Source organism: Gigantopelta aegis, chromosome 9 (assembly GCF_016097555.1).
Source record: "Gigantopelta aegis isolate Gae_Host chromosome 9, Gae_host_genome, whole genome shotgun sequence".
Taxonomy (NCBI): domain Eukaryota; kingdom Metazoa; phylum Mollusca; class Gastropoda; order Neomphalida; family Peltospiridae; genus Gigantopelta; species Gigantopelta aegis.
Window position 1 is genome coordinate 36,824,842 of NC_054707.1, and position 26,078 is coordinate 36,850,919.

Consider the following 26,078-nt stretch of genomic DNA (forward strand, 5'->3'; position numbering starts at 1 on the left):
GACAACTGAGTTTATTAAAATGTCCCTTGTGCAAAACAAAAGTAAAGTAACATTACATTTTAAACTAGACTACGGCTATTTGGTGTTGAACATATTTTAACACTTGGGGGGGGGGGGAGAGAGAGAGAGAGACAGACAGAGAGAGAGAGAGAGAGAGAGAGAGAGAGAGAGAGAGAGAGAGAGAGAGAGAGAGAGAGAGAGAGAGACAGACAGACAGACAGACAGACAGACAGACAGACAGACAGACAGACAGAAAGACAGACAGACAGACAGACAGACAGAGAAAGAGAGACAAAAAGGGTTGACCCGCTGCCACGTCAGAGGCATCAAAAACACAGCAAGGGATCTCATTTCCATAGACACGATAGTACATTTACGGTCTTTGATATACTAGTTGTGAAGTACAGGTCGGAACGGGTAAAAACGTCGTCTATCGATGGCGATCGTCCCAGGCGAGTGCTGATCTACCTCTCGCGCCTTGTTTAAAAAGGGAAGGAAATGTTTAATTTAACGACGCACTCAACACATTTTATTTACGGTTATATTGCGTCAGACATATGGTTAAAAACCACTGATATAGAGAGGAAACTCGCTGTCGACACTTCATGGGCTACTCTTTTTCGATTAGCAGCAAGGGATCTTTTATATGCACAATCCCATAGACAGGATAGTACATACCACGGCCTTTGTTATATCAGTTGCGGAGTACTGGCTGTTTAAAAAGGATGCTTTACCTTTCGCGATAACTCAGTCTGATTTGCCATTATGCACCACCAAAATAGTTATTTCAGCAGTCTGTTGAGGTTCTTTGTCGGACCAAACCCCTGCTCAATACATTTTCCGGTGTAGTATGGCTCGACCCCCATATAAACTTCGCTCACCACTGTCTAGACTGCCCCCACCCACCCCTATAGGCGTATTTGTGTAGGATGGGGCAGACTAGCTTTTGCCCGAATTAAACAAAAATGCCCGAGTCTGGATAATAACATTTATTCATATTAACATTACTACCAAACAGCTATATAGGGTTGGGAACGAATCACTACGCGTTTGTACATGGAATACAACTAATTTTGTAGGTATAATGATGGACATACATAATAAAAAGACACCCACCCGCCCGTCTCGTACGCCTAGGCAGTACAGTACATACCAGTCTTCTACTGAATGAAATATTAATTTTGGTGGCCTCGATTTTCGTCCTGGTCTCAACTAGTGCGCTACCATGGACTGCACTGCTACGCATGGGAAATGTCACCACTAGAAAAAAACGACCGCCGTGTAAATAGCTAGCCCTCATTAGCCGATGCCATAAACACGACAACCGTGTATATAGCCACGTCTATTTTAAGTGACAAAGATGGCGATGTCCGTTGCGGTTGTATTTATGTAATTCATCTTTGTTTGTTTGTTTACCAAGATGTATGTACAGTAGTTGACTGGACCCGAGCGCAAAAATATACTTGCGATGTGCGGAATCTGGAATGCTAGGACAGACTAACAACTGTCATCACCAAGTTGCTTAACGTTTTGCTGTCACTTCTACGACTGTCCAGTTGCTAGTCTGAGCGCTCTTACAACTCGATTCTTGTCTTAGAACCCATTAGTTGTTAATCTGAGCGCAAGTCGAGAGTTGGGGGAAATTACAAGGCAACTGTTGAGTGCGACGATTTCGTCCTGACAGTGGAGTCTTGAGACTAGCACAAGTAAAGAGAAGCAGCCAGAACAACTAAAAACTGTTAAAAAGACCTTGCTTATTGTATTGAGTATAAATTAATAGTTTTAATATTAAGCGATGTTCTGTTCATGAGAAGCACGTGTTTGTGAGGTGTATGTTTTGAGAGGTATGCGACATTGCATCTAGTAGTAAATACGTTTCCATACATATACATACTCTTAGAATCTTTCTAAAAAAACGTGTTTTTTGTTGTTGTTGTTGTTGTTGTTTGTTTAGTGTTTTGGAAATAACAAAAAACAACACTATTTTTGTGTGCAATTTAGAAAACAAAAAATCACCTCAGAAATAAAATAATTGGCATGTAGTAAATTCCATAGTATGAAAAAAGGGTTTTCCTGTGGGAAGGACTATAAGTAAAAAGGTATTTGTAATAATGTTTAAAAATCTGTAATTATATATATTTAAAAAAATAATAATAATAAAAAATACTGGCCAATATTGATCAGTGGCTTTAAGAGATGTCACTTTGCTTTCTTCCATGTGGCTGCCAACACAATACGTTTGACTGTGTGTATGTATCGTGTGCATGTATCGTGTGCATGTATGTGAGTGCGTGTGCGTGCGCTTCATCAGAAATTAACTAGCAACATAAATTTTAACAAAAGACCATTCTATTTCATACCATACCCTTTATTCAGTCAATGTACAGGATAAAGTGCACTTGTGTTTCACTCAACAACAAAAAAAAAGAGAAGTAAAACAACCTAGAAACGCAGCAATCCTGAGTAAAATGCACTCTTCAAAGAAAGATAAAATATGTACAAACATGACGTTCAGGATAACGGAACAGAAGAATAACCAAGCACGGCACAGTCAGACTAACTAACTAACGATCCTAGAAAATAAATACAAGCAAACCAAGTACATTAATATAGAAATACTAAACTTCTGTACTGGGATACAGTCTAGAATACACGAGTTCTATGTTGCCTGGGATATAGTCTAGTTTAACAGTTTCTGTTAGTAATGTAGTGTATTGTGATATGGTCGTGTAATGTACAACGAAGAGGGATAGTGTTTAGCAAAACATCTGGGCGTATTTAGTGCCAGATAATTTGTCATAGTTTTGTACAGTTTAATCACTTGATCTGTGATTTTGTCAAACATCTGGGGCACTCTAAAACATGACCTATCTGGATATCTGATATTTATTTTTTAAATCCGATAGTTTGAAATGGTAAACATTAGACAGTTGTATGCAAATTTGACTGGTATATTATATCTGGGATATTCAAAGTGTAAAACAATTTATGCAGATATAATTAATCTCTTAGATGAATCATTAAATTTTGGTAAAAATAATGAAAAACTAATGGATGATTTTTGTTTTTGTTTATGCAGCATGTTCTGAAATTAATGAGCACTACTTTCACAAAGCACGGGAGTTTTTAAAAATTAAAAGTTATGTTAATTTCCGAATTGCTACAACACTTATTTAACAGTGTTTCGCGAAATACTCCTATCAAACAAATGCAAATATTCTTTCATTATCCTTACCCTTTGAATGTATGTATGTATAATATCATGTATAGATTAGAGAGGGCCTCATGGGAGACCAGTCACCTTGTACTGAATGTGTTTACCCTCTGAAAATAAAGAATTTTATTATTATTATTATTATTACCAATGGTATTCCATACAACACTGTAGTAAGCAACCATCAAAGAACTCAACAACTCTAAAAGAAAAATCCAAACTTCCTTTTGAAAAATGAATTTCAATAAGAACAAAACAGATTCTTTAACATTCATTCATCATAAATTTCATCAACCCCACCCCACCTAAATTTTTTTTAAAACTTAAAACTGTTCCAGTTAAAAATAAAGAAGTCAATTCATCTTCTGGTGCAACAAAAGTTTGTTTTATTTAACGACGCCGCTAGAGCACATTGATTTTTTATCTTATCATCGACTATTGGACGTCAAACATATGGTCATTCTGACACTGTTTTTAGAGGAAACCCGCTGTCGCCACATAGGCTACTCTTTTTTACGACAGGCAGCAAGGGATCTTTTATTTGCGCTTCCCACAGGCAGGATAGCACAAACCATGGCCTTTGTTGAACCAGTTATGGATCACTGGTCGGTGCAAGTGGTTTACACCTACCCATTGAGCCTTGCGGAGCACACACTCAGGGTTTGGAGTCGGTATCTCGATTAAAAATCCCATGCCTCGACTGGGATCCGAACCCAGTACCTACCAGCCTGTAGATCGATGGCCTGCCACGACGCCACAGAGGCCGGTCTGGTGCAACAAATGCACAATTCATTTGTTGAACTGGTGACTATAAAAACACAAGGCACAAACTTAAAATCTCATTATCTTAATGGCATACATCGTACAAAATGGTTTTTAAATACTATAATTAAAATTAAAAACTAAAATTACACGACAGCAACACAACAGTAACAATAATAATGCATCAATAGATTAATCTTGGATGTAGTATATTAGTGCTCAATCAATACACACTGTCAACAAATGACTGAAGTTTGCAGTTTAAAATAATACTCAGGTATTTTTTGTTCAGGCTAAAGTCATATAAGATAGACAGGGCACAACATTTCAAAAATGACATTTCACATGATTTTTAAGTTTTGCCGATATTTACATCTGCAACGTTTATTTTTAAAATGTTGCGATTCACCACATGAACAGTTGGAAGTTTTAGTAACTAACACACAAACAGAAAGAAGGTTGCATGAAATATTGTGTCCTTATGCACACAAAACATGTACATGTACTTTCTATTTGGAGGGGGCATGCATTATGGTGGGAGGGGGTTTAGAGAATGATAGTGTTCAATGCCGACTTCAGCATTACATTTATTAAAACATATAAAATTGTTTGATCAATGTACTCAAACAAGGCTGGGTTTGGGGTCAGTCCCCCACCACACCTGTTTTTTAATTCATATTTTTTACTTTTAAATAATTAGAAGTTTTGTATATACAGTAAAAAAAAAAAAAAATATTCTTTCAATTAATGCTTAAAAATAATCACAATGTATTAATATAACATTTAAGGTTTTGCAACATGATAATTTAACAACAAAAAAGGTATAAAAAAAAATATAAAAAAAAATATAAAAAAACAACAAAAAAACAACAACCCACCTTCGCTTTCAATTAAGGATTTTCACGAATCAAGGTACAAATATATTTGGTTAAACACACCCATCCTACCCTACGCAACATTACCTCGCCCCATATCCAACACTGACAAGGTTATAAAAACATGTATTAAAACCTAGTGTTCCCAGTTTTACATTGACTGACACCTGCAAGTCTAATTATACTAAAAACTAGTATTCGATGTCCGTCTTACTTAAAAGAATCAAAAGAATCAAAACTAAATGTCCTACAGGCAACGGTCAACAACCAGAACTCGTCACGGACAAAGTCATGTTTTCCAGGGACCCGTTCTATGAAAGAATTGTAGCCAAGTGTAAATTGCAGCAACTTACTATGAATTTTACGGCCAGAATATATAACATTTACAACCGTTCTACAAAGCAACCGTACGTTAGTCCTAAGTGCACCTCTTAAACAACTAAAATCTTTCATAGGAAAAGTTAAATAATACATTTGGTTAGTGATTCTTTTGGATGTATTTGATGATAATGGACATGCACAAAAAAACTTTGCCAGTTTATTTGTGATGCAATAATTGCCGAATGGACAAGACATGAGAATTATCTCCCATATTTTTTTATATGAAGGTTGTACGGCCTAAACTGGTTTTCATTCAACATAAAGTTTTATTGTTAAAGGGTGTTAAGTGTATATTATATCCATTTTAGCACAAATGAATTCGTACCCTTCTTAGAAAAATCACCAAATATTCATCTAACTGCCACTAGATACCTACATTAGTGGCTTATAACTGTCTTGTACCAATTGTAAATTTTCACCATAATTTATGATAACAGTAAGCTATGCTGCATCATGGAACAGGCTTAGGAAAAATTGACCACTGTGATAGTAGGGATTTATGCTGACTGTTCCTTGGATGGAGACCCTGATAAACAGGTTTCAACATTTAAAAAACATTCTGTAGACATGACAAACTCTGGCTGTTAACCCTCGTAATGCTAACGTAGGAAAAAAGTTCACACATTTCACATGTATATCATTACATTTCGCATGTATATCGTTACATTTCGCATGTATATCGTTCACACAAATGACATTTAGACATCTAAAATATACATACAGTATTTACATAAAAATTAAATCCCCAACACACATTTATTCAAACCATTTTTCCTCGTCTTTTTTTTTTTTTTTTTTTTTTTTAAAGTATAAAACTGAATGAACTGCTCCATCAGTAGTTTTACAAAGGCTATGTACCATATATACAGAATGTGCACAATGACAATCGGATTGGAATTCACAGGTTACTGTCCACCCAGACTCATCTGTTAGCACATCGGAATCAATCAATGTTTAATGATATACCAAAATATATAATAATATATATATATTATATTTATATATATATATATATATATAAAATTTATAAAAAAAAGAGGTTAATTTATTTAGTTATTTGACAAATCATTATTTCTGAACAAGGTTTATCTTAATCTGGGCCCGTACTTATAAAACTTTTAGAGTCCAGACTCAATCTTTACTGCAATCACATGCATACAAGTTGTATGGCGTTGCCATGACGTTCACATCTCAGACTCTATTAGAAAAAAGAAACAAAGAAATGTTTTATTTAACAACGCACTCAACACATTTTATTTACAGGTTATATGGCGTCAGACATATGGTTAAGGACCACACAGTTTTTGAGAGGAAACCCGCTGTCGCCACTACATGGGCTACTCTTTCAGATTAGCAGCAAGGGATCTTTTATTTGCGCTTCCCACAGGCACGATAGCACAAACCATGGCCTTTGTTGAACCAGTTATGGATCACTGGTCGGTGCAAGTGGTTTACACCTACCCACTGAGCCTTGCGGAGCACTCACTCAGGGTTTGGAGTCGGTATCTGGATTAAAAATCCCATGCCTCGACTGGGATCCGAACCCAGTACCTACCAGCCTTGAGACCGATGGCCTAACCACGACGCCACTGAGGCCGGTCAGACTCTATTAGAGGCTCGAGTTTTAGACTGTAAAAGTTTTATAAGCACCTGCCTGACAAGGTGCCTGTAACAATGTGACAATATGAAGTCTTTTCAAAAGTTTCACGCTACTGACAGATTATAACCTACATTTTGATTGGTCAAATGAACAGGAATCTGGACAAAGGAACATGATGGCTTTGTTTAGATGCAGGTGTTGCTCACGTAGGAATAGTTTTTGTGTAACCCATTTTTCGTTTGTGCATTGAATTTATGACATCTTTTACATGGTCATGACAGGTTACGTAACAACAAAATGGGTTACGTGAATTTGTTTTTTGAATAAACCATAAATGGATTATGCAGATGTTCAATTCTCAGAAGCCCGAGATCAACTATTCATAGACCGGCAGTCAGTTTGCACTAATTGGACTTTAAAGGCATACTGTCACTGAGTTAAGGACCATTTTTCTCTAAAAATGGATAATAAATAAAAATTACATTAATTGTTGGAAAGCAAATCTAGCTATCACATCACCTTAACTGAACCATGATGGGAGTGAAATCCATGTCATCCCTCTCGGCAATTTTAGTTTTTGAATTATGGACCATTGCCATAATTCAATTATTTTAACAAAATGTCATTAATAAATGGAGTATGGTGGTTATGAAGATGGTTGAATAAAGTACATTTAGGGACAAGTCAAATTATTTTTGTTCAGGTAATACTTTGTTAGACCATTAAATAGGTCAGTGGTCTGTGACAATATGCCTTTAAAAGCATTATTCATTGTAAAGTTTCATGCCAATTCACTGGTCATCTGGGGCCTAATTTACAAAGCTCTCTTAGGCTCTGCTAGACAACAAAGCATCCTCTTTGCAAGCCTCTTAGCATTGCACTGCGAGATAGCTAAGTTGTGCGAGTTTAGTGAATCAGGCCCCAGGACTCGTAAAAAGGTCTTGGCTCGTGTCAGATCTACCAACAGAAACAAGACGGGGGTGAACAGTAAGATCTAATTTCAACCCGATAGCACAGAATCATGTCTATAAATATAAACGTATTATTTTTGCATTGTTAAACTGCAAACGTGTCAGCATATGGAAAAACACAACAATAAGGCAAGTCAACTTTAGTACTCCGTATAATCAATGAATGAAAAAGTAAACTGTAAAACTGTAGTACGTAACAGTCAGTAAGCACTGGGGGAGGGGGGGGGGGGGGGGGGTTGTAAAAATTATATGAAACAGCACGTAAATTAAAATGATAATAAAACTCAATGTCACAGCACTTAGTTGTAAAATTAATACATCAAACATTAGCAATGTTAAAATCTTAATCAAGACTAGATCGATGACCTATTATTATATTACGTAGTGACATGAAATATTTTATATATTTTATGCTGCTTATTCAGTGGCAGATCCAGTACTGGCATCAGGGAGGACGATCGGGGGATTTGGACCAAACTCTGGTTCAGGTGATTTTCTCCCAGGTAACCAATTGTTTGTTTACATAAATTATATATATGCCTAGCGAAATAAAATTCTGGTGCTGTTCAAGGTTGTAACTTAATTTAAAGGTTCACGATGTAACCGACTGGCAGTTGACGTGAATTTAAAGTAGCGTAACCGTCATACAATGGTTAGTGTAAAGTATTTTACCCTGATGTTAATGTCAAATATAACAGTCAAACAAGATATATAAGCCAATGAACATGTTTCAAATGTTTATAAATAGAACAGTACAACTTTAATAGTAACTATACTTGAAAAATGATTCCAAATTCATATTCACGCTGACTGAACATTCCTTATAAGTTAATAAGCAAAATTGTAAATAAATAACAGCTTATATATAATACTCTTGCTAAAACAGCAATATATATCATACATATTTACGATAATTATGTATATAATGTAAAGGAATTCCTGGTAACTGTCAAAGTTGTAAATTAAAAAAAAAAAATCTCAATTTTAAAATTCAACAAGGCAATGGCAAATACAACTGTTCAATTAAACAGAAAATTATTCAACAACATGCAACCAATGTTTTGCGTGTTTAGTCAAATACATTTGTAAATAACCGACATCTTGGTCAGCTATGCTTAGTAAATTACTGACTTCAAATACAAAATACATTTTGTTGTACAACACAATGGTACAAAAACACTGATGGTTAAAGTTATGTTGAAAATAAATTCCACTGCAGACACAAACCTACTTTTTATAAACCGAATCCTTTCTCTAAACATTTCCATCAATGGGCATGTCTGACAGGTAACAGATGGAAGTTTTATTTTGTTGGGAATATTCATTTATATTCCGTTAAAAATTTACACCTTACACTTGGGAAATACAGTGGTACTTCTTAATGTTGCATCGAGTAACAATGACTTGTATATTGGGAATTATACAAAGTAACACGGTTACAAATTCACAACATACAAATCTATCAGGCTGCAGACAACAACTTATATAATAGTTTCCGTAAAGCCATTTCCGATTGATTTGATAATGATGGGACTGGACTTAATAATGCTACTGTGCCACAAAAACTAAAAAAGTAAAAAAAATTAACACCTTAATTGGCATGAAGGACACATTTTAAAATTAATATATTTAGTATTTTGGTTGATGTAATTTTACTAATTGCAATTGTTGTTTTACAAATTTCTGAAGAATCTAAATAGTTGTAAATAATATATATATATATATATATATATATATATATATATATATATATATATATATATATATATATATATATATATAACAAAGGATTTAACTGGCTAAAAAATAACGCATAGATCTGCTTCATTTGTTCAACAGAAAAATCTAATTATGCAAAAATAAAACTTGTCCGTGTATTTGTTTGAGATTCTGGGAGGACGACGACAACAAACTACATATAAAAACACACATTGTATATGTAAATATATATAACAAACACAACAAAGCAGAAACAGTTTTAGCGAAGCTACAATATTCTGTATTCTGAATTATGCTACATCTATGCACAGAACGCATTTCGGGAGGTTTTTAAATAGGTACAAATGAGACATAAATGGTCAAAGTGTACAATGGAAAGTTTCTTTGTTTAAAAACAATATTTTCTTGACGTTATTTTAAGGCCATCAATTTGCCATTCTCCTAAAAGGTTTTAAGTGAAGTGTGAAAGGGGATATAAAATGATCCCTCGCTTTTTGAGGCAAAGACTGATGTTAATAATAATAATAATAATAATAATAACAATAACAATAAACACCGACTAATATATCTAGCTAAATATATTATTGAAAGCTACAGTTGCCACAAAGTTTCCTATCGGCTGCAGAATCGCTGAGACATTGGCTACGATTGGCTGACAAGCAAGAGGTCACATGGCATGAAAGTTTTTACAGTTTTGTACATATAGTAATGTCATGTGAATCAATCCAGCTACACACAGACAAACTTACAATCATATCGGACATACGTTCCACTCAAAATCCCAGGGTTTTTTGTTTTGGTTTTTTCGTTGTTTTTTTTACCAAGTTATGAACTTAATATCTTAGCCATGTTTATTTGACTCGTATTATACTTTCTATGACATATAGCTACTTTTATCATGAGCATACCGAAACATTCAATTACATAAATTTCAATCTTAAAAGTTTTATTTACTGGTTAATATGACTAAATCAAACTGCATTAAATATTAATTTTTTAAAAATATTCCCCAAAGAATGTTTGGTCAAAAATAAAATATAGTTTGTTTTTGACAAACATCTGAGTTTTTAAAATGCCTCCCCTGTTGAAATTTAAGGCAAAGTAACTTATTCATTTATCAGAATTAAGTCTGGCAAAAATTAATTCTACAGACGTATTTTTTACTTGCAAATATATTGTTCAAGATTAAAAAACCCAACTAAATTAACAATTAATAATAAAAAATAATAATAAAAACCCCACCTATAATAAGCTTATTTTTAGCAGTAATAACAAAAAAAGTGTGCGTATTCAAAGCAACAACGTAGCAACAAATTTGTTATTTTGAGTTTTAGGAAGATGAGATAATGAAGGCACTGATGGAAGGTGACATTAAGGGACAGTTATCACTTGTGATCACCTAAAACCCGATTTATTACGACATTAACGGACATTTATCACTTGTGATCACCTAAAACCCGATTTATTACATTAAGGGACATTTCTCACTTATGATCACCTAAAACCTGATTTATTACGACATTAAATGACAGATATCACCTGTGATCACCTAATAACCAATATATTATTTCTATCATTTTGACTTCTGATAAAAACATTTAAAAAAATTCAGAATGGGAAATGACCAGATTGTTTACCAGTGTTAGGTTGAACATTTTAACCCAATTAAAATATTGATTAATCCTCAATTTTTCTTTTATTCACCACACGGAATGTTTTCACGATAAAGAGCCAAAGATATATACATATGACTATGTGCCTGTAGTAAATATATGGTTACCAAGGAAACAACAAGAAAAAAACACATAATTAATAATACTAGGATTATATAATACAATAATCACTATGCTACATCTATGTACATGTCTTAAAATAGCTGCCATGCGAACATTTGGCCCCCGTACACAATAAATAAATGGTCTTTGGTATATTTCAAGGTCCTGTATAGATGTCAATGGTTGCTACACCATCCACGTTTTCACAACATTTAGTTCCATATAGTCCTACACGTAGTTTTGTTTATTACATTTAATAATATGTGTTGAATTCCTTGCATTACCTGCGACAAGCACTGTCAAACAACATACAAATACTGTAACTTGCAGAAAATTTTCATTAACTTTTGACAATTTACTTATCTTACATAGAACTATCGTTTTTCAAATATATCATGTATCGACGGTTTTAGAGATGTGACAGAGTTACACTGAAGTGACTGTTGAGAATTTAACCAAATTTATTTCAATTTTTTTATAGCTAAATTCAGTGAGGGGCTGGGGGCATTTTATATTAATAGTTTCCAAATTTTGTTAACAATATGACTTGCATTTTGCATTCAACACACCGTTATTTAAAGTTGGTGTTCTGTAAAAAAAACCCACCAAATATTAAAGCCGCACGCCCTAGTTCCATCCAGCAAAAATAAATTATAATTTGGTTAATCTACAAACCGTAACACACTTAGATCACGTTTTTATCAAATGGAGTGAAAACGCAGGTTTTATATCGATAAATACCATGGGAATCCCCATGTCCCAATTGCTTGAAATAATCTTGAAAGTTAGTATTCTGAAAAACCGGTAGATGTCGCTCAAAGCACAACAATGCCTATGTCACGACAAATTTCACAGAGCGCGCACAGACTTGGGGTGCGTTCCTTTCACTTCTCCTGGACATGTTCCAACTGTTCTGTCCTGGTTGTATCCCCTCTCCAGATATCATAAGACTTAGCAAAATTATTGGTTTTAAGGGTTTGTAACGTTTTGTATTGAGATACTTACTTGTCTGAACTTTATTGTTACTGAAAATGTTCACGAATTGTGAAGAAAAATCTCACAAATGAACAACAAGCAGACAACAAATCGGATGTTGATTGCACGAACCGTGCACGAGAAAACAAACCAAACCAAAATGATAACGGTCACATGGTATACCAACATCTGTGACATTTACACAGTAAGATTCCCTCTAAAAATAGATTGGACCTCGCTTGCTTAACGCTTTTTTCTCGAGTGCACGCGGATTTTTAAGAAATACAAAAAATGCATTTCGTGGTTTTAAAAACATCAGGATTACCAGGATTACCAAAAAGCACTTCAGGTGAATGGAAATGTGTATTCTAAATAATAAAATGTAAGTAAAGTGCAATTTTATTTGTGAAAAAATGGGTTTAATAGCGAAAAACAATGCCATAATGGTTAACAACTAGCCGTAACTAGGGCGTGTCCCTTTAAAAAGCTGAATAACTTGTACCCAGACTACTTTTACTGTTAGTATTTTTATTTTTTTTACTTCCATGTATTATCTTTTTAAGGAATTTATGTTTTGCATATTTTTGTTAAAGTTTTAAACTATTATTTACAAAGGTTGTAAAATTTCTTTTGTCAGTCCGTGTAGTGTTGTTAATAATTATCAACATTATAATCTAGCATTTTGAATTCTGGATCAATAATGTTTTTGGAGTATTTTGTGCATCAATCTTAATGTCATTGTCAAACATAAATGCATTATATATTTTATTCAGGCTAAAAAGCTAACAAAATGTAATTTGTTTTATCACTGAAGTCCTAGCATGCATTTATAAGGACAATATTGAAAATATATAACACATTTACTGCACATGTTTTGGGGTTTTTTTTCAAAAGGTAGAAAAAAAAACCTGCCATGGACCTCTCACTTATCCACTCTAAAAATATTATATTTATAAGACAAAAACTTAAAATCATTATGCCCAAATTTGACTTCAATACATGTAGCTTATAATATTTCTATTTGCCAGCATGGGTACATTTACTTTGACATTTTATAAAACACTGCAGTGAAACCCTCCTTAAAATTAAATTATAAAAAAAAAAAAAAAAAAATCCAGTTTGCCATCGCGTTCTACTTCAGAGTGGGATGGGTCAGTTTAATTTCAAAATTATAATTATTAATTAAAGTCACTGACCCTAATTCCGTGTATTAAGCTACGTCGCCATATGCACATTGTCCGTGTTCATATTGCACGGATCTTTGAATACTAGTATATGAATCGCAATATCTGTGCACATATATAGCCATCCATAAATGCACACTGACAGAATATTAATTTCAAAAGGATACAGTGAAGACCATCAGTCAGTTTAAGGCTTCTTGCACATATTGACAATGATTCTTTCTTCCATAATATGACGTCATTTCTTGTGAAATATCACACATCTGTCATCAGTGTATCCATGAATAAATCACTTGAAAAGCGATTCCAAATTCACATACATTGTTCATGCACGGTTCGCATTGAAACAGACATGGCACACACATTATTTTGCTCATTCACAGATTGATGTAAAACAGACAGGAAAAGCATACATACAGAAACGTAGCTCTAGGCATTGTAAAATATTTTTTGGCTATGACAGCTATTTTTTCTGGTACATAGTACAACTTACAATGTCTTGCTTAAATTATTAATTTTGGCAAATCTAATCACTTTTAGGTTATCTTGATGTCTATAGTAACATTTTATACAAAACAGAAAAAAAATATACCCCAGAAACTACGGTCAATGACTTTTAATGAGTAAAAATAAAATAAAAGTGTAAGAAATTTCAGTGAAAAAAAAGTGGGTTTTTTGTTTTTGTTTTTAAATACAAATTTACTTTAATTAGCAAACCAATTATGCAGCAGTATTACATAAACACGCAGACCGATATCATGATCCTCTACAAAGATGTAGTAGTTTGCAATCTTACAAACTGAATCTGTGGTGGTCATGTGTGAACTTTACGTAGATGTATGCATGGGATCAAAGATTAACCTAACCCGACCCGACCCGACCCGACGTAATTGGGTTACCTAGGCAACATGGGCACGGACTCTGGTGCACATCATATGCTGAGGATTTACTGTCGATATTCCAAACAGTTACATGTTCTTTCTTTTTTTTCATTTTATATTTACAAAATGAAATGCATATGTATTTTAAAAAAACACCTCAGTACATTGTTTAATCAGCAACAACATTAGGTCATCTAATATGACAATTGCCACAAATGGGTTTAAATTGCATTTTGGATCTATGTTTACGTTTTCTATATTTGGATCTAAGTTTACGTTTTCTATATTTGTAACGGCAACTTGGTTTCTGTAAAATGCATTATGCAATATAAACAAGTCACAAGTGTTCGTAGGATAAGAAAAACAACAAACAAAACAAAACGGAAACAAAACAACAATGGTTAAACCCCACACATCAAACCTGAATGTTAATAATGATGATGGTAAAGTTGAAATCTTTTTTTCGAATATAAATCTTTTGAATTTAGATGCAATGACCAGATTGTTAACAACAGTCGAAACACCTACGACAAGTATGTTGATATGTAAAATTCACCGGTCTTGCTTCTATGAACAAACTTCCAGATAGGAACAAAAAATATATATGTTCAGGCGTAATCCAAAGCTATGAACAAGTCTTACATAATATAAATATACATATATTAACGCGAAGCTGCATTAATTCAGCATCCAGTCTTCTCCAGTTCCTTAACAAGTCAGAATGATGGGTCCACGTACATTCCTAGGCCATCAATGGTTTACAGAAACATGTACATAACTTTATGCAAAACCGCGAGATACAGTAATCAGTCTTTTTGTTCAGAAGGTTGGAATATATCCAGATGTGTTCCCAAGGCTTTTACACAAACCGTATTGTACAGATACACACCTCGATACACACCTTGAAGCAAAATTGCATCAAATCAGTTCTAAACTTTTCAACCTACTTTTCAGCAGGTTAGAAAATACACAGACATATTCCAGAGTTTTACACAAAACCGTATGTACAAGATACGTATCTTGATGCAATGTCATATCAGTTCTCTTTGGGTTTTTTCTCCAATCAACAATTCTGCAGGCCAGAAAAGTACATATTCCAAATCTGCTGATGCCGACGCCTTAAAGGAACAGTTATATATAGATACATGTATCAATTCAAACCTGCGTTCATTTATTCTTTTTGTCCAGACATCTTAAAGGAACAGTTATGTACAGATACATATACCGATTTAAAGTTGCATTCATTTCTTCTTGTCCAGCCTTTTCTTTGGTAGATCTGAAAACCAATCGTCCAACCACTCTCCATAACAACAATGCAATTTTCCAGCCTTACTAGATCAAACTCATCGGAACAATGGCAACATGACTCGTCAAGCAAACGTGTGTTATTACATTTTTAAATAAAACAAATATTTGTCAGGCACAGTAACATAAGATGTTGATAAATTCAGTCTCATACTGCTAGGTTGAAAAAGGTACATGAATGCTAAGATAAACTGTTGCCGACTTCACACACTTCAGTGATAATTATATGACATTAATGCAGCGAGGTTGGAGACTTTCCATCTAAAACATGTATGTTTATTTTGCACACGCAAAAAAAAATCACTGGATTTTTAATCCCTATTTAAGTTAAAGATATAAAATGTACATCATATATCAAAGGCTAAATACCAGAATTGACTAGGTCCAAAGTTTTATAAAGTTTAAAAAATATATAGCCTTGAATTCCTTCCATTAACAGCAATATTTAAAAAAATGTAACAAATGTGAAAGACGATTACTCATTATTGCAACAAACAAAAAAGACAACCATTTTTTGCTGTCAGTCTTTGATACATTAAGCTTAACAACTGTTCCTGTTCCACATTACTATTTAAATGCTTTCTTGATTAATTGTATGCTAAATAAAAAAATAAAAAAAAAATAAAAAAATGCCCTATAGCTGAGATTAGGGTTAAAAACCAAGATACATTTGTGTGCAGAATGACATGTAGTTATAAATGGTAGAAAGAAATTACGGCCAGCTTTAAGGGTTAAATGTGCCGACCTACGCTTGCTTTTCCTTTTCTTGTTTTACTTCACTCTTGTAATGTACTTCTTGATAGACTGGACATGGACAAGTTTCTCACTTTCCTGATTGTCTGAGAATAGAACCGATGGAATCGGGAGGTCCTGCCTCAGATACATTGTGTTGATAACAATCAACACAAAAGCTGTTCCACGAGGAAAGATTAAGCAAGAGTTATCTTCCTTAACAGTCAAACAAAAATGGCAACGAGTGTGACGAATTAAATCCTGATCGAACGCGAAAAACAAACAACTGCTACCACACAGTGCTGATATGAAAGTTTCGTAAACCTCTTGCCCAGCTTGCAAGAACATGCTTTTGGAAAATTGACAACTGCCTGATCTAGAAAAAAAAGAAAAAAAGGAGAGAGAACCACCTAAAATTACTTTCATATTTTTGTCTCGAAGGGACCGTTTCCATTAAATCCTGGGTTCGTTATGGTCCTAGCATCGACCTTTCCATTGTCCACATCGGTGATATCGAACTTGGGTATTTTATGAGCTGGACCCCAGCTTGCCGATGGTTTCAACATATGCCGGATTTTCTGGAAAAAGAATTTAAAAAATGAAATATTATACAGTTTTGTTAGTAACTTCTAGCACATTTGTTTGTTTTGCTGTAATTGTGTAGTTTGTGGGAACCATTTCTTTGGTGAAGTTAGCTGATGGTAAATGAGGTCTGTTTTAGGTATAGGCCTCTGAAAATTGCAAGAACGATCGTTTTGTTCGCGCATTGCTCATGCAAATCTAATTTTGAATAAACTAAACGGGTTTGCCAAAAAGGATATGAGTTACCTGGATCTGTTTCTGTGTAACCAATAAATAGGACATACAGATTTTCAAATCTCTAAGGCCTGATCTGGCTTGAATTTTTTGTCCTGGACAAGGGAAGCAATTAATCAATAATTGAAACACACAAATGTCGACACCCATCTTCAGATGTACAAAAAGTTTGCCTCTTTATATATAATCATTTCTGAAAAAAAACGAAACCACTTTAATTTGGCTACCAAAACATCAACATGCATTACTTATTTATTGGAGCGGGAGGCAGCCCAGTGGGTAAGGCGCTCACCGTATGTGCAGTCAGATCTTTGGTGAACCCATTGGGTTATTTCTCATTCCAGCCAGTGCACCACAACGGGTATATCAAAGACTGTGGTATGTGCTATCCTGCCTGTGGGACGTTGAATATAAGATTTTTTGCTACTAATGGGAAAAATGTAGTGGGTTTCCTCAGAAAGACTATATGCTAATTTTTTTTACCAAATGTTTGACATCCAATAGCCGATGATAAATAAATCAATGTGCTCTAGTGGTGCCTTTAAATAAACTTTTTCATATTTATCAGAATTCGGAAAATATAGCAGCTTTCTCTGAAGACTATACTCTCAAGTGTCTGACATCCGATAACCAATGATTAATTAATCTATGTGCTATATGTGGCGCCATTAAACAGGTCAGGTCAGGTCATAAGTATTAATGTGTACATTCCGAGCAAGCTGTTGTAACACACGCCTGTCGTGGGCGCTGAGATGGACTTGCACCAGCTCCTTCGTCCAGTAAACAACACACGCTTCAGCTTTATCTCTAAGAACTTGTTAAGGCACATACCTCGATAAGACTGAGTCCACTAGGAGCTTGTCTTAGTTTCAATGCACTCATGCTGAGAATGGCGATGATTGGAATAAATGCCATCACCCAGCCGATGATGTTGGCCCAGAATGGGTACTTGCGGCCAGCGTACGACATTGGTTTGTATTCAATCCAGTTGAAGAACAGAAGAAACTGAAAAATAATAATGAATATAAGCTTTAATGTTTTCGACTGTCGAAATTTTCTGCCATTGTTCATACGATTCAGATGATTAATTAAAGCCTTTTAATGGCCATGGGATTTCAAATTTTGTGTTTAACACTTTTTCGGTTCTGTACTCGATATGATAATAATGGGAAAAGAAATTTGTATCGTTTCCATGAAATCTGGAGGCCTTTTGGACAACAAAACATATATATTAAATTCACGTTCTTGCTTAGAATATTAGTGGTAAACCCCCCCACCCCCCCCCCAAAAGGACCCTATACTAATTAATAATTGGAAAGTATTTAAACAAGAATTATTTTTTGCACCTGATATCATACAGGTATTACCTATTTGTGGCAAACATTTTACGTATGCCATTCAAATGCCTCGGTGACAGAATCAAAATTGTACATCAAAAGATGCAAACAGGCATTTGAAGAGTACTGCTAAAGAAATACATGTCCACTGCCAGGCTCAACTAATTTCCATATCTCCTAAGTTCAAGGGTCAGAACTCTGTCAAAAATGGGTAAACCACAATGAAAGTCAAACCTGATCTGTAACTGTCTGTGATAAAGTTATACAAAACATTTCAGCTCAATATCTTGAGGAATTGCAAAAACAAAACAATTAAAAAAAAAACTATATGTGGGACAGACAGACAGAGAGATGGACGGACAGACACAAAACCTACGGTCCCCTCTGGTTGGACCGGTAGGGGACTAAACGGTAAGAATCATACACAACCGATCAGATTGCTGTGAAGAGCATAGATGGAAAGAAAATTTAATTAATGTTGTTAAAGTCAGAATTGATTGTAACATTTTGTAACGTACCAATAGTGTTCCTGGAGTGAGGTATTTCCAGAAAGCCTTGAAAAAGTTTTTCCAGTGTCGACCTCTCACCCCTATCATCTGTTCAATATCATTAAGGAACCGGTCGGCACCTGTATTTTAGAAAAGAAATAAAATAAATGACACAACTTTATTCATGATACCTGACCACATAAGTACTGTAAGAAATTTGTTTTGTTTAACGACACCACTAGAGCACATTGATTAATTAATCATCGGCTATTGGATGTCAAACATTTGATAATTCTGACAAGTAGTCATCAGCGGAAATCCACATTTTTTCTAATGCAGCAAGGGATCTTTTATATGAACTTTCCCAGACAGGATAGCACATACCACGACCTTTAATATACCAATTGTTGAAGTATTGTACAGTGCTGCTAATAGCACAAATCCTCCGCCTCGTCTCCAAACCAGTAGTATTTCATTGTTTAAGCAAATTGTTCTTCTAACTGAGCTATTTCTCATTCCAGCCAGTGCACCACAGCTAGTATATCAAAGGCCGTGGGATGTGCTACCTTGTCTGTGGGATGGTGCATATAAAAAGATTCTTTGCTGCTAATGGAAAAGAGTTGCGGGTTTCCTCTCCTACACCAAAATTACCAGATGTTTGACATCCAGTAGCCGTTGATTAATAAATCAATATGCTCTGGTGGTGCCATCAAACAAAACAAACTTTAAACTTTTAAAAAAAAATCACAAATCACAGAATTTTATTACCCATCTAAATAAACTCAGGATAAACATTTTATCTCTTTCCTCAGTCCTCAAAATGTATGTTCCAAGGCCACAAATCATCAAATATTGCCAGTCCTGAGACGAACAATTTGGTGTATAATTTAGAATAAAAGAAGCAACATGTTACTAAAAAAACTGATTTTACTGTTAATCCAACTTTAGAAATACTGAAATGAAATGAAAGCTTCGACTATTATAACTGTATGCATTAAGAAAGGAAAGGAGGCTAATACTTCAACAAAAACACGGCTTTAATAATGATGATTTGTTAAGTTCTAATATTTGGTATAATAATAACATATTAATAGACAAAAAAACTATATTTTATAAACACTACATTGAAAAAGGTATATTATTTATACAAGATTTATTAGATGACGAAGGACGATACATGAACTTTGATACCTTCAAAGCAAAATATAACATAAGGTCAAATTTTTAAGAATATACCTCGTTATTAACGGCTGTCAAATCCTTTATGCGTGATAAAATAAATCCAATAACCAAACATTCAATTTAGGCAAAAATCCAATATTTCCATCGAAAATTAAATTCTTTCTAAAAGACAAACTACTAAATAAATCATCTATAGTTCCTACATCACAAATGAAATATTCAGCCGAAGGGTGTGATTTTACCTCTTCATTATGGGCGAAATATTATAGTTTACCATTTTGCTCTTTAAAAGACCCAACGCTGTTGTGGTTTCAATACCAGATTTTACATAGAATTATACCAACAAATACCTTTTTACATAAAATAAAACCGATTGATTCTAGTATGTATAATTTTTGTTCACACGAACCAGAAACACTGCAGCATCTATTTTATGACTGTCCTAAAGTCGTTGAACTCTGGAGTATTATAGAAAAAGTTATTACAAAAAGGTGATTATACCCAGTTGAATAGGAACACAGTTTTATTTGGAATTATAAATAGTAAACATACATTTGTAAACTGGTTAATTGTTAACGTAAAATATTACATATACAAATCAAAATTAAAAAAGAGTACACTAAATGAAACTGGTATCAACAATTTTATTAAAGATAAGTTAAAATAGAAAAATATATATATTATAAAAGCTTTTTACATACAGAATTCGACGACAATTGGGGACCATAGTTAAAAGTTCTAGAAGGCCACAACTGAGACACTTAATACTTTTGTTATGTGTATAATTTTAAGTATGAAGCCAGTTTGGAAGTATATCAATAACTTCATTTTAAGTTTTCTGTTTTCAATCTTCTTTTTATTTCCACTTTTGTTACTGCTCCTTTCTTATATATTAGTATATTGTTTGTTATGTACTTTGTAAGGTAGTGAAATCAGGGCCCCAACCCTGAGACTATCATAACATATTTCTGGGGCAATAAACTATTTAAAAAAAAAAAAAAAAAAAAAAAAAAAAAAAAAAAAAAAAGGAAAGGAAATGTTTCATTTAACGACACACTCAACACATTGTATTTACGGTTATATGGCATCAGACATATGGTTAAAGGATATTTTATATGCACCATCCCACAGACAGGGTAGTACATACCACAGCCTTTGATATACCAGTCGTGGTGCACTGGCTGGAACAACGGAGATTAATCCCACACCGATCATGTGCTTTACCACTGGGCTATATCCCCCCGGAAATGAAATCATAATTTTGACAAATTATAGCTGTAGGTATTATGAAAGAAATACGTACCATAAATCCATCCAATAATAACACACTCCAGAATGGCCATGAAAAACACGGACCAACTGGCGGCATACGTATCCATCAACTGAAGGACGTACATCCCTCCCTATAAGATGACAAAACACATGTTCATTTTAATTTAGTTCAGTGTAAATAACATTCTTTTTGTCATTTTTGGGCACGCACTTAAGACTGATATTCCACAGTATGCATGACCACACACATTTTTCGAAAGAAAATCAGATCAATGTATTTTTTAATATCAATGGTTAATGGAAGAAAAACATCAATGTGGTTTTTAGTATGAATGTTTAATGGAAGAACAGATCAATGTATTTTTTTAGTTATGAATGGAAGAAAAACAGATCAATGATGTTTTAGTATGAATGTAACGGAAGAACACCAGATCAATGGGTTTTTTTAAGTTATGAATGGAAGAACAGATCAATGTATATTTTTAGTTATGAATGGAAGAAAAGCAGATAAATGTATTTTTTAGTATGAATGTTTAACAGAAGAACAGCAGATCGATGCATTTTTTAGTATGTATGTTTAACAGAAGAACAGCAGATCGATGTATTTTTTAGTATGAATGTTTAACAGAAGAACAGCAGATCGATGCATTTTTTAGTATGAATGTTTAACAGAAGAACAGCAGATCGATGCATTTTTTAGTATGAATGTTTAACAGAAGAACAGCAGATCGATGTATTTTTTAGTATGAATGTTTAACAGAAGAACAGCAGATCGATGTATTTTTTAGTATGAATGTTTAACAGAAGAACAGCAGATCGATGCATTTTTTAGTATGAATGTTTAACAGAAGAACAGCAGATCGATGCATTTTTTAGTATGAATGTTTAACAGAAGAACAGCAGATCGATGTATTTTTTAGTATGAATGTTTAACAGAAGAACAGCAGATCGATGCATTTTTTAGTATGAATGTTTAACAGAAGAACAGCAGATCGATGCATTTTTAGTATGAATGTTTAACAGAAGAACAGCAGATCGATGTATTTTTTAGTATGAATGTTTAACAGAAGAACAGCAGATCGATGTATTTTTTAGTATGAATGTTTAACAGAAGAACAGCAGATCGATGCATTTTTTAGTATGAATGTTTAACAGAAGAACAGCAGATCGATGCATTTTTTAGTATGAATGTTTAACAGAAGAACAGCAGATCGATGTATTTTTTAGTATGAATGTTTAACAGAAGAACAGCAGATCGATGCATTTTTTAGTATGAATGTTTAACAGAAGAACAGCAGATCGATGCATTTTTTAGTATGAATGTTTAACAGAAGAACAGCAGATCGATGCATTTTTTAGTATGAATGTTTAACAGAAGAACAGCAGATCGATGCATTTTTTAGTATGAATGTTTAACAGAAGAACAGCAGATCGATGTATTTTTTAGTATGAATGTTTAACAGAAGAACAGCAGATCGATGTATTTTTTAGTATGAATGTTTAACAGAAGAACAGCACATCGATGCATTTTTTAGTATGAATGTTTAACAGAAGAACAGCAGATCGATGCATTTTTTGTAAATATTTGTTTTCATGGTTTGCAGCTGTCAACACAAGTTTTGTCCTCACCGATAATAACAATCTCAAATTGTTTACATCCATAAAATATGTCTGTACATGTCAGTGCGGATGCAGTTTGATCATAACCAGTGTGTGAATTTGAGGAGAGTCCGGGAGACCAAGGCTTGCAAAAATCATGTAGGACTCTCTAGCTTAGCTAGCATATGAGCAACTTATTTGTACAAATTACATTGATTCTTCGAAAAGACATTGTCAAAATACACGGTTGTAAGCAAAACATTTAGTGTATCTTCTGTCCTACATGGAGACGCGCGGCAGGGCTCGCCGGGTTGGTGGCGGGCTCTCGAGATTTGCAAACAGTGAGTCCTTATGACACTTAAATGTTTTTAACCAAAATCGCACACTGATAACTATCAAATCTTATTTTACAAGTTTAGAAGTACATATAACCTATCTTTTTAATTTTATTTGATCTCTTTCAGTCTGTATTTTATATCCATTTTCAGGGTGTTACTAATCTTTGAAAACAAGAGGTTGATTGAGAAAAGTAGGTGGCTATTTCTAGTGAATGCTGGGTGGTTTATAGCTGTAAGCATAAAAAAATAGGCAATGGTAGCGGCAGCAACAGCAGCCACCAAAATCTGCTGTCTGCATTTTGTCATTACTCCAATTTATTTTGATATGAAAATGTTACAGAATTAATTATGGGTGTTAATTATCCAAATAATATTACTTGGGCGATCTTCTTTAGAGCTATAACATATGAGTCACTATTAATATTTGTATTGCATAGATTTATTTCACATTAAAATCTTACTCGTGGTTCATGGTTCACTTACCTTAATTTGCCAACACCCATTATTAGTTTTTGGGCCACCATATTATTTGGCAAGTTTCGAGCACTGAACAAGAAAGGAGGTAAAACTATGGCTCCAATCACAGCCATTACCACAATACACTGAGGCGGTTAACTATAGGGAAAAACAGCAACACTATATTTACCTCAGTACAGATAACGAGACCGCCAAAAAACCCGAGAATGCTGACGACAAGTACAACCCACGTCTTTTTCTGTCGGAAAGGTGGGTAAGTATCCTGGATGGCGGTCATCACGGTCTCCAGCAATGCAAACTGAAGAGGAAAAAAACCCACACAAACATTATAGTCCCTAGCAATATTAAATACACCAAACAAAGATCTGTGCCAAAGGGTTTAAACGTGTATATAATGCAGTGTTGTGATCTTATTAAAGTCTGTATCTATTTTACAGAAATACAGAAAACAATAAATACCATTCCTGTCCCTTCCGAAAAACAGTTCCCCCCCCCCCACATTTTATAAAGACTTTAAACACACTGAAGATTGAATCTGTCTACCAAATTCTGAAGCTTTTTTTAAAGATTTTATGTGTCCCATCGTTTTAAACCTCTGAATGTTAAGAATTTTAAAATGAGAACACACCTCACTGCCCATGCCCAGTGTGATGAGCATGAAGAAGAAGAGGAAAGACCAAATAGGTGGTATGGGGAGTCTCGTCACCACGTCTGGAAACACGATGAACGCCAATCCGGGACCTGTCGAATAAAAAAACAAAGAAAAATATAATATTACATTAACACACTGCCATTTACAGAAACGTCACTATGCAGAATACACAAGTGGAACAAATAACATTAATCAATGCCCTACCCTCACCCCTACATTACATACATGATTTTAGAATGTATACTGTAAACTGAGGTGGGGGAATGCATGCATATACAATTTGCATCATTCACATCTCACCTCAATTTGCAAATTTATAAGCACGCATTATTTTCATTACACAGTGGGTTTGCAGCTATCAATTTTTTTTTTTACATTTACATGTTGTGAAGTACATATTAACAGAACAAAAACACCTCACAATATTAGTCCGATCTAGTGTCCTAAAACTGTGATTAAATCAGGCATGTACACAGAAATAATGTTCCACAGTGATTAATGGACCTTCCTGGAAATTGTTAAAATCGAGAATGACACCCTACACACGTGTACGGAGCAACTGCGTGATGCACGTGCAAACTATGGAATGTGTTTCTGTATGTTCATAAACAGACCAGAACGTTGTTTAATAGGGTGTCTGTGGTCAAAACGTATGTAATAGTTGATATTAACATTAATATTTCAGGTTCCCCTACTTTTTTTAAGAGTATATAATCGACCCACCTTGCTCTACCACCTTGTCCACTGGCATGTCCAGTTCATAGGCCAAATACCCGACTATAGAAAAGATAACGAATCCAGCAAATATACTCGTGCATATGTTTCCAATAGACACAATTAATGAGTCCCTGAAAAACAACAAAAACATAAATATTAATACAACCACCATTAAATGTTTCTCAAATCCTTGGCAAATCTTTATAATATCAAATGTGTTAATAAACCATTCCGAACACTGATAAAAAAATCAATCTAACTTTACTGAGCCATAAAATGGGCAACAACATTCAAACAAGAATCTAAGATAAGCGATTTTCTTAGCTTTTCTCCTATCATAAATACGGAAATATACTTTTTGTGTGCTAAGACTAACTTAAAAGCTACCAGGCAGAATTTTTTTTTATGTTTGTTTGTCCTAACCCAACTGACCCATGAAAATGAACCCCGTGTCAAAATCTTTGTTGACTTCTTTTGAGGAAGAATTTTTTTGTTAATATTCAACCAATTTTAATGATAAATGTTTTAATAAACATTTTCTCACAAACCATTACAGCTTTTACACAAACAATCCATCATTTGTGTTGATATTGGTTTTGCATAACCGACAGACGAACAACAAAAACTTTTTTTGCCAAATTTTCTGCCTTGCTATTGGTCAGTTTGTTATTTCAGCTTGACAAGGCTGAGATGGAAGTGGGTTACGACCCCCCCCCCCCCCCCCCCCCCCCAACCAGAAATTTTAATATTGGTGGTTGGATACTTAGATTGGTGCTAGGATTAGGGTTGCAGAATGGTAAAAAATAAATGGCAGCTTCCACCCCCA

At 34.2% G+C, this 26,078-nt stretch overlaps 1 protein-coding gene across 1 annotated transcript in view; it reads right to left on the reverse strand.

Annotated features, from left to right (window-relative positions):
* Positions 1 to 12,654: 12,654 nt before the first annotated feature.
* The window catches only part of LOC121380400 (sodium- and chloride-dependent glycine transporter 1-like), a 63,342-nt gene continuing 49,918 nt past the window's right edge, over positions 12,655 to 26,078 (reverse strand). Inside the window, exons 9-15 of the mRNA XM_041509195.1 lie at positions 25,259 to 25,383; positions 24,512 to 24,624; positions 24,053 to 24,181; positions 21,501 to 21,600; positions 19,046 to 19,155; positions 18,022 to 18,195; positions 12,655 to 16,952 (exon numbers count right to left, since the gene is read on the reverse strand). Coding sequence (XP_041365129.1) covers positions 16,797 to 16,952; positions 18,022 to 18,195; positions 19,046 to 19,155; positions 21,501 to 21,600; positions 24,053 to 24,181; positions 24,512 to 24,624; positions 25,259 to 25,383 — 907 coding nt within the window. The 3' untranslated portion in view covers positions 12,655 to 16,796. The remainder of the gene's footprint in view (positions 16,953 to 18,021; positions 18,196 to 19,045; positions 19,156 to 21,500; positions 21,601 to 24,052; positions 24,182 to 24,511; positions 24,625 to 25,258; positions 25,384 to 26,078) is intronic.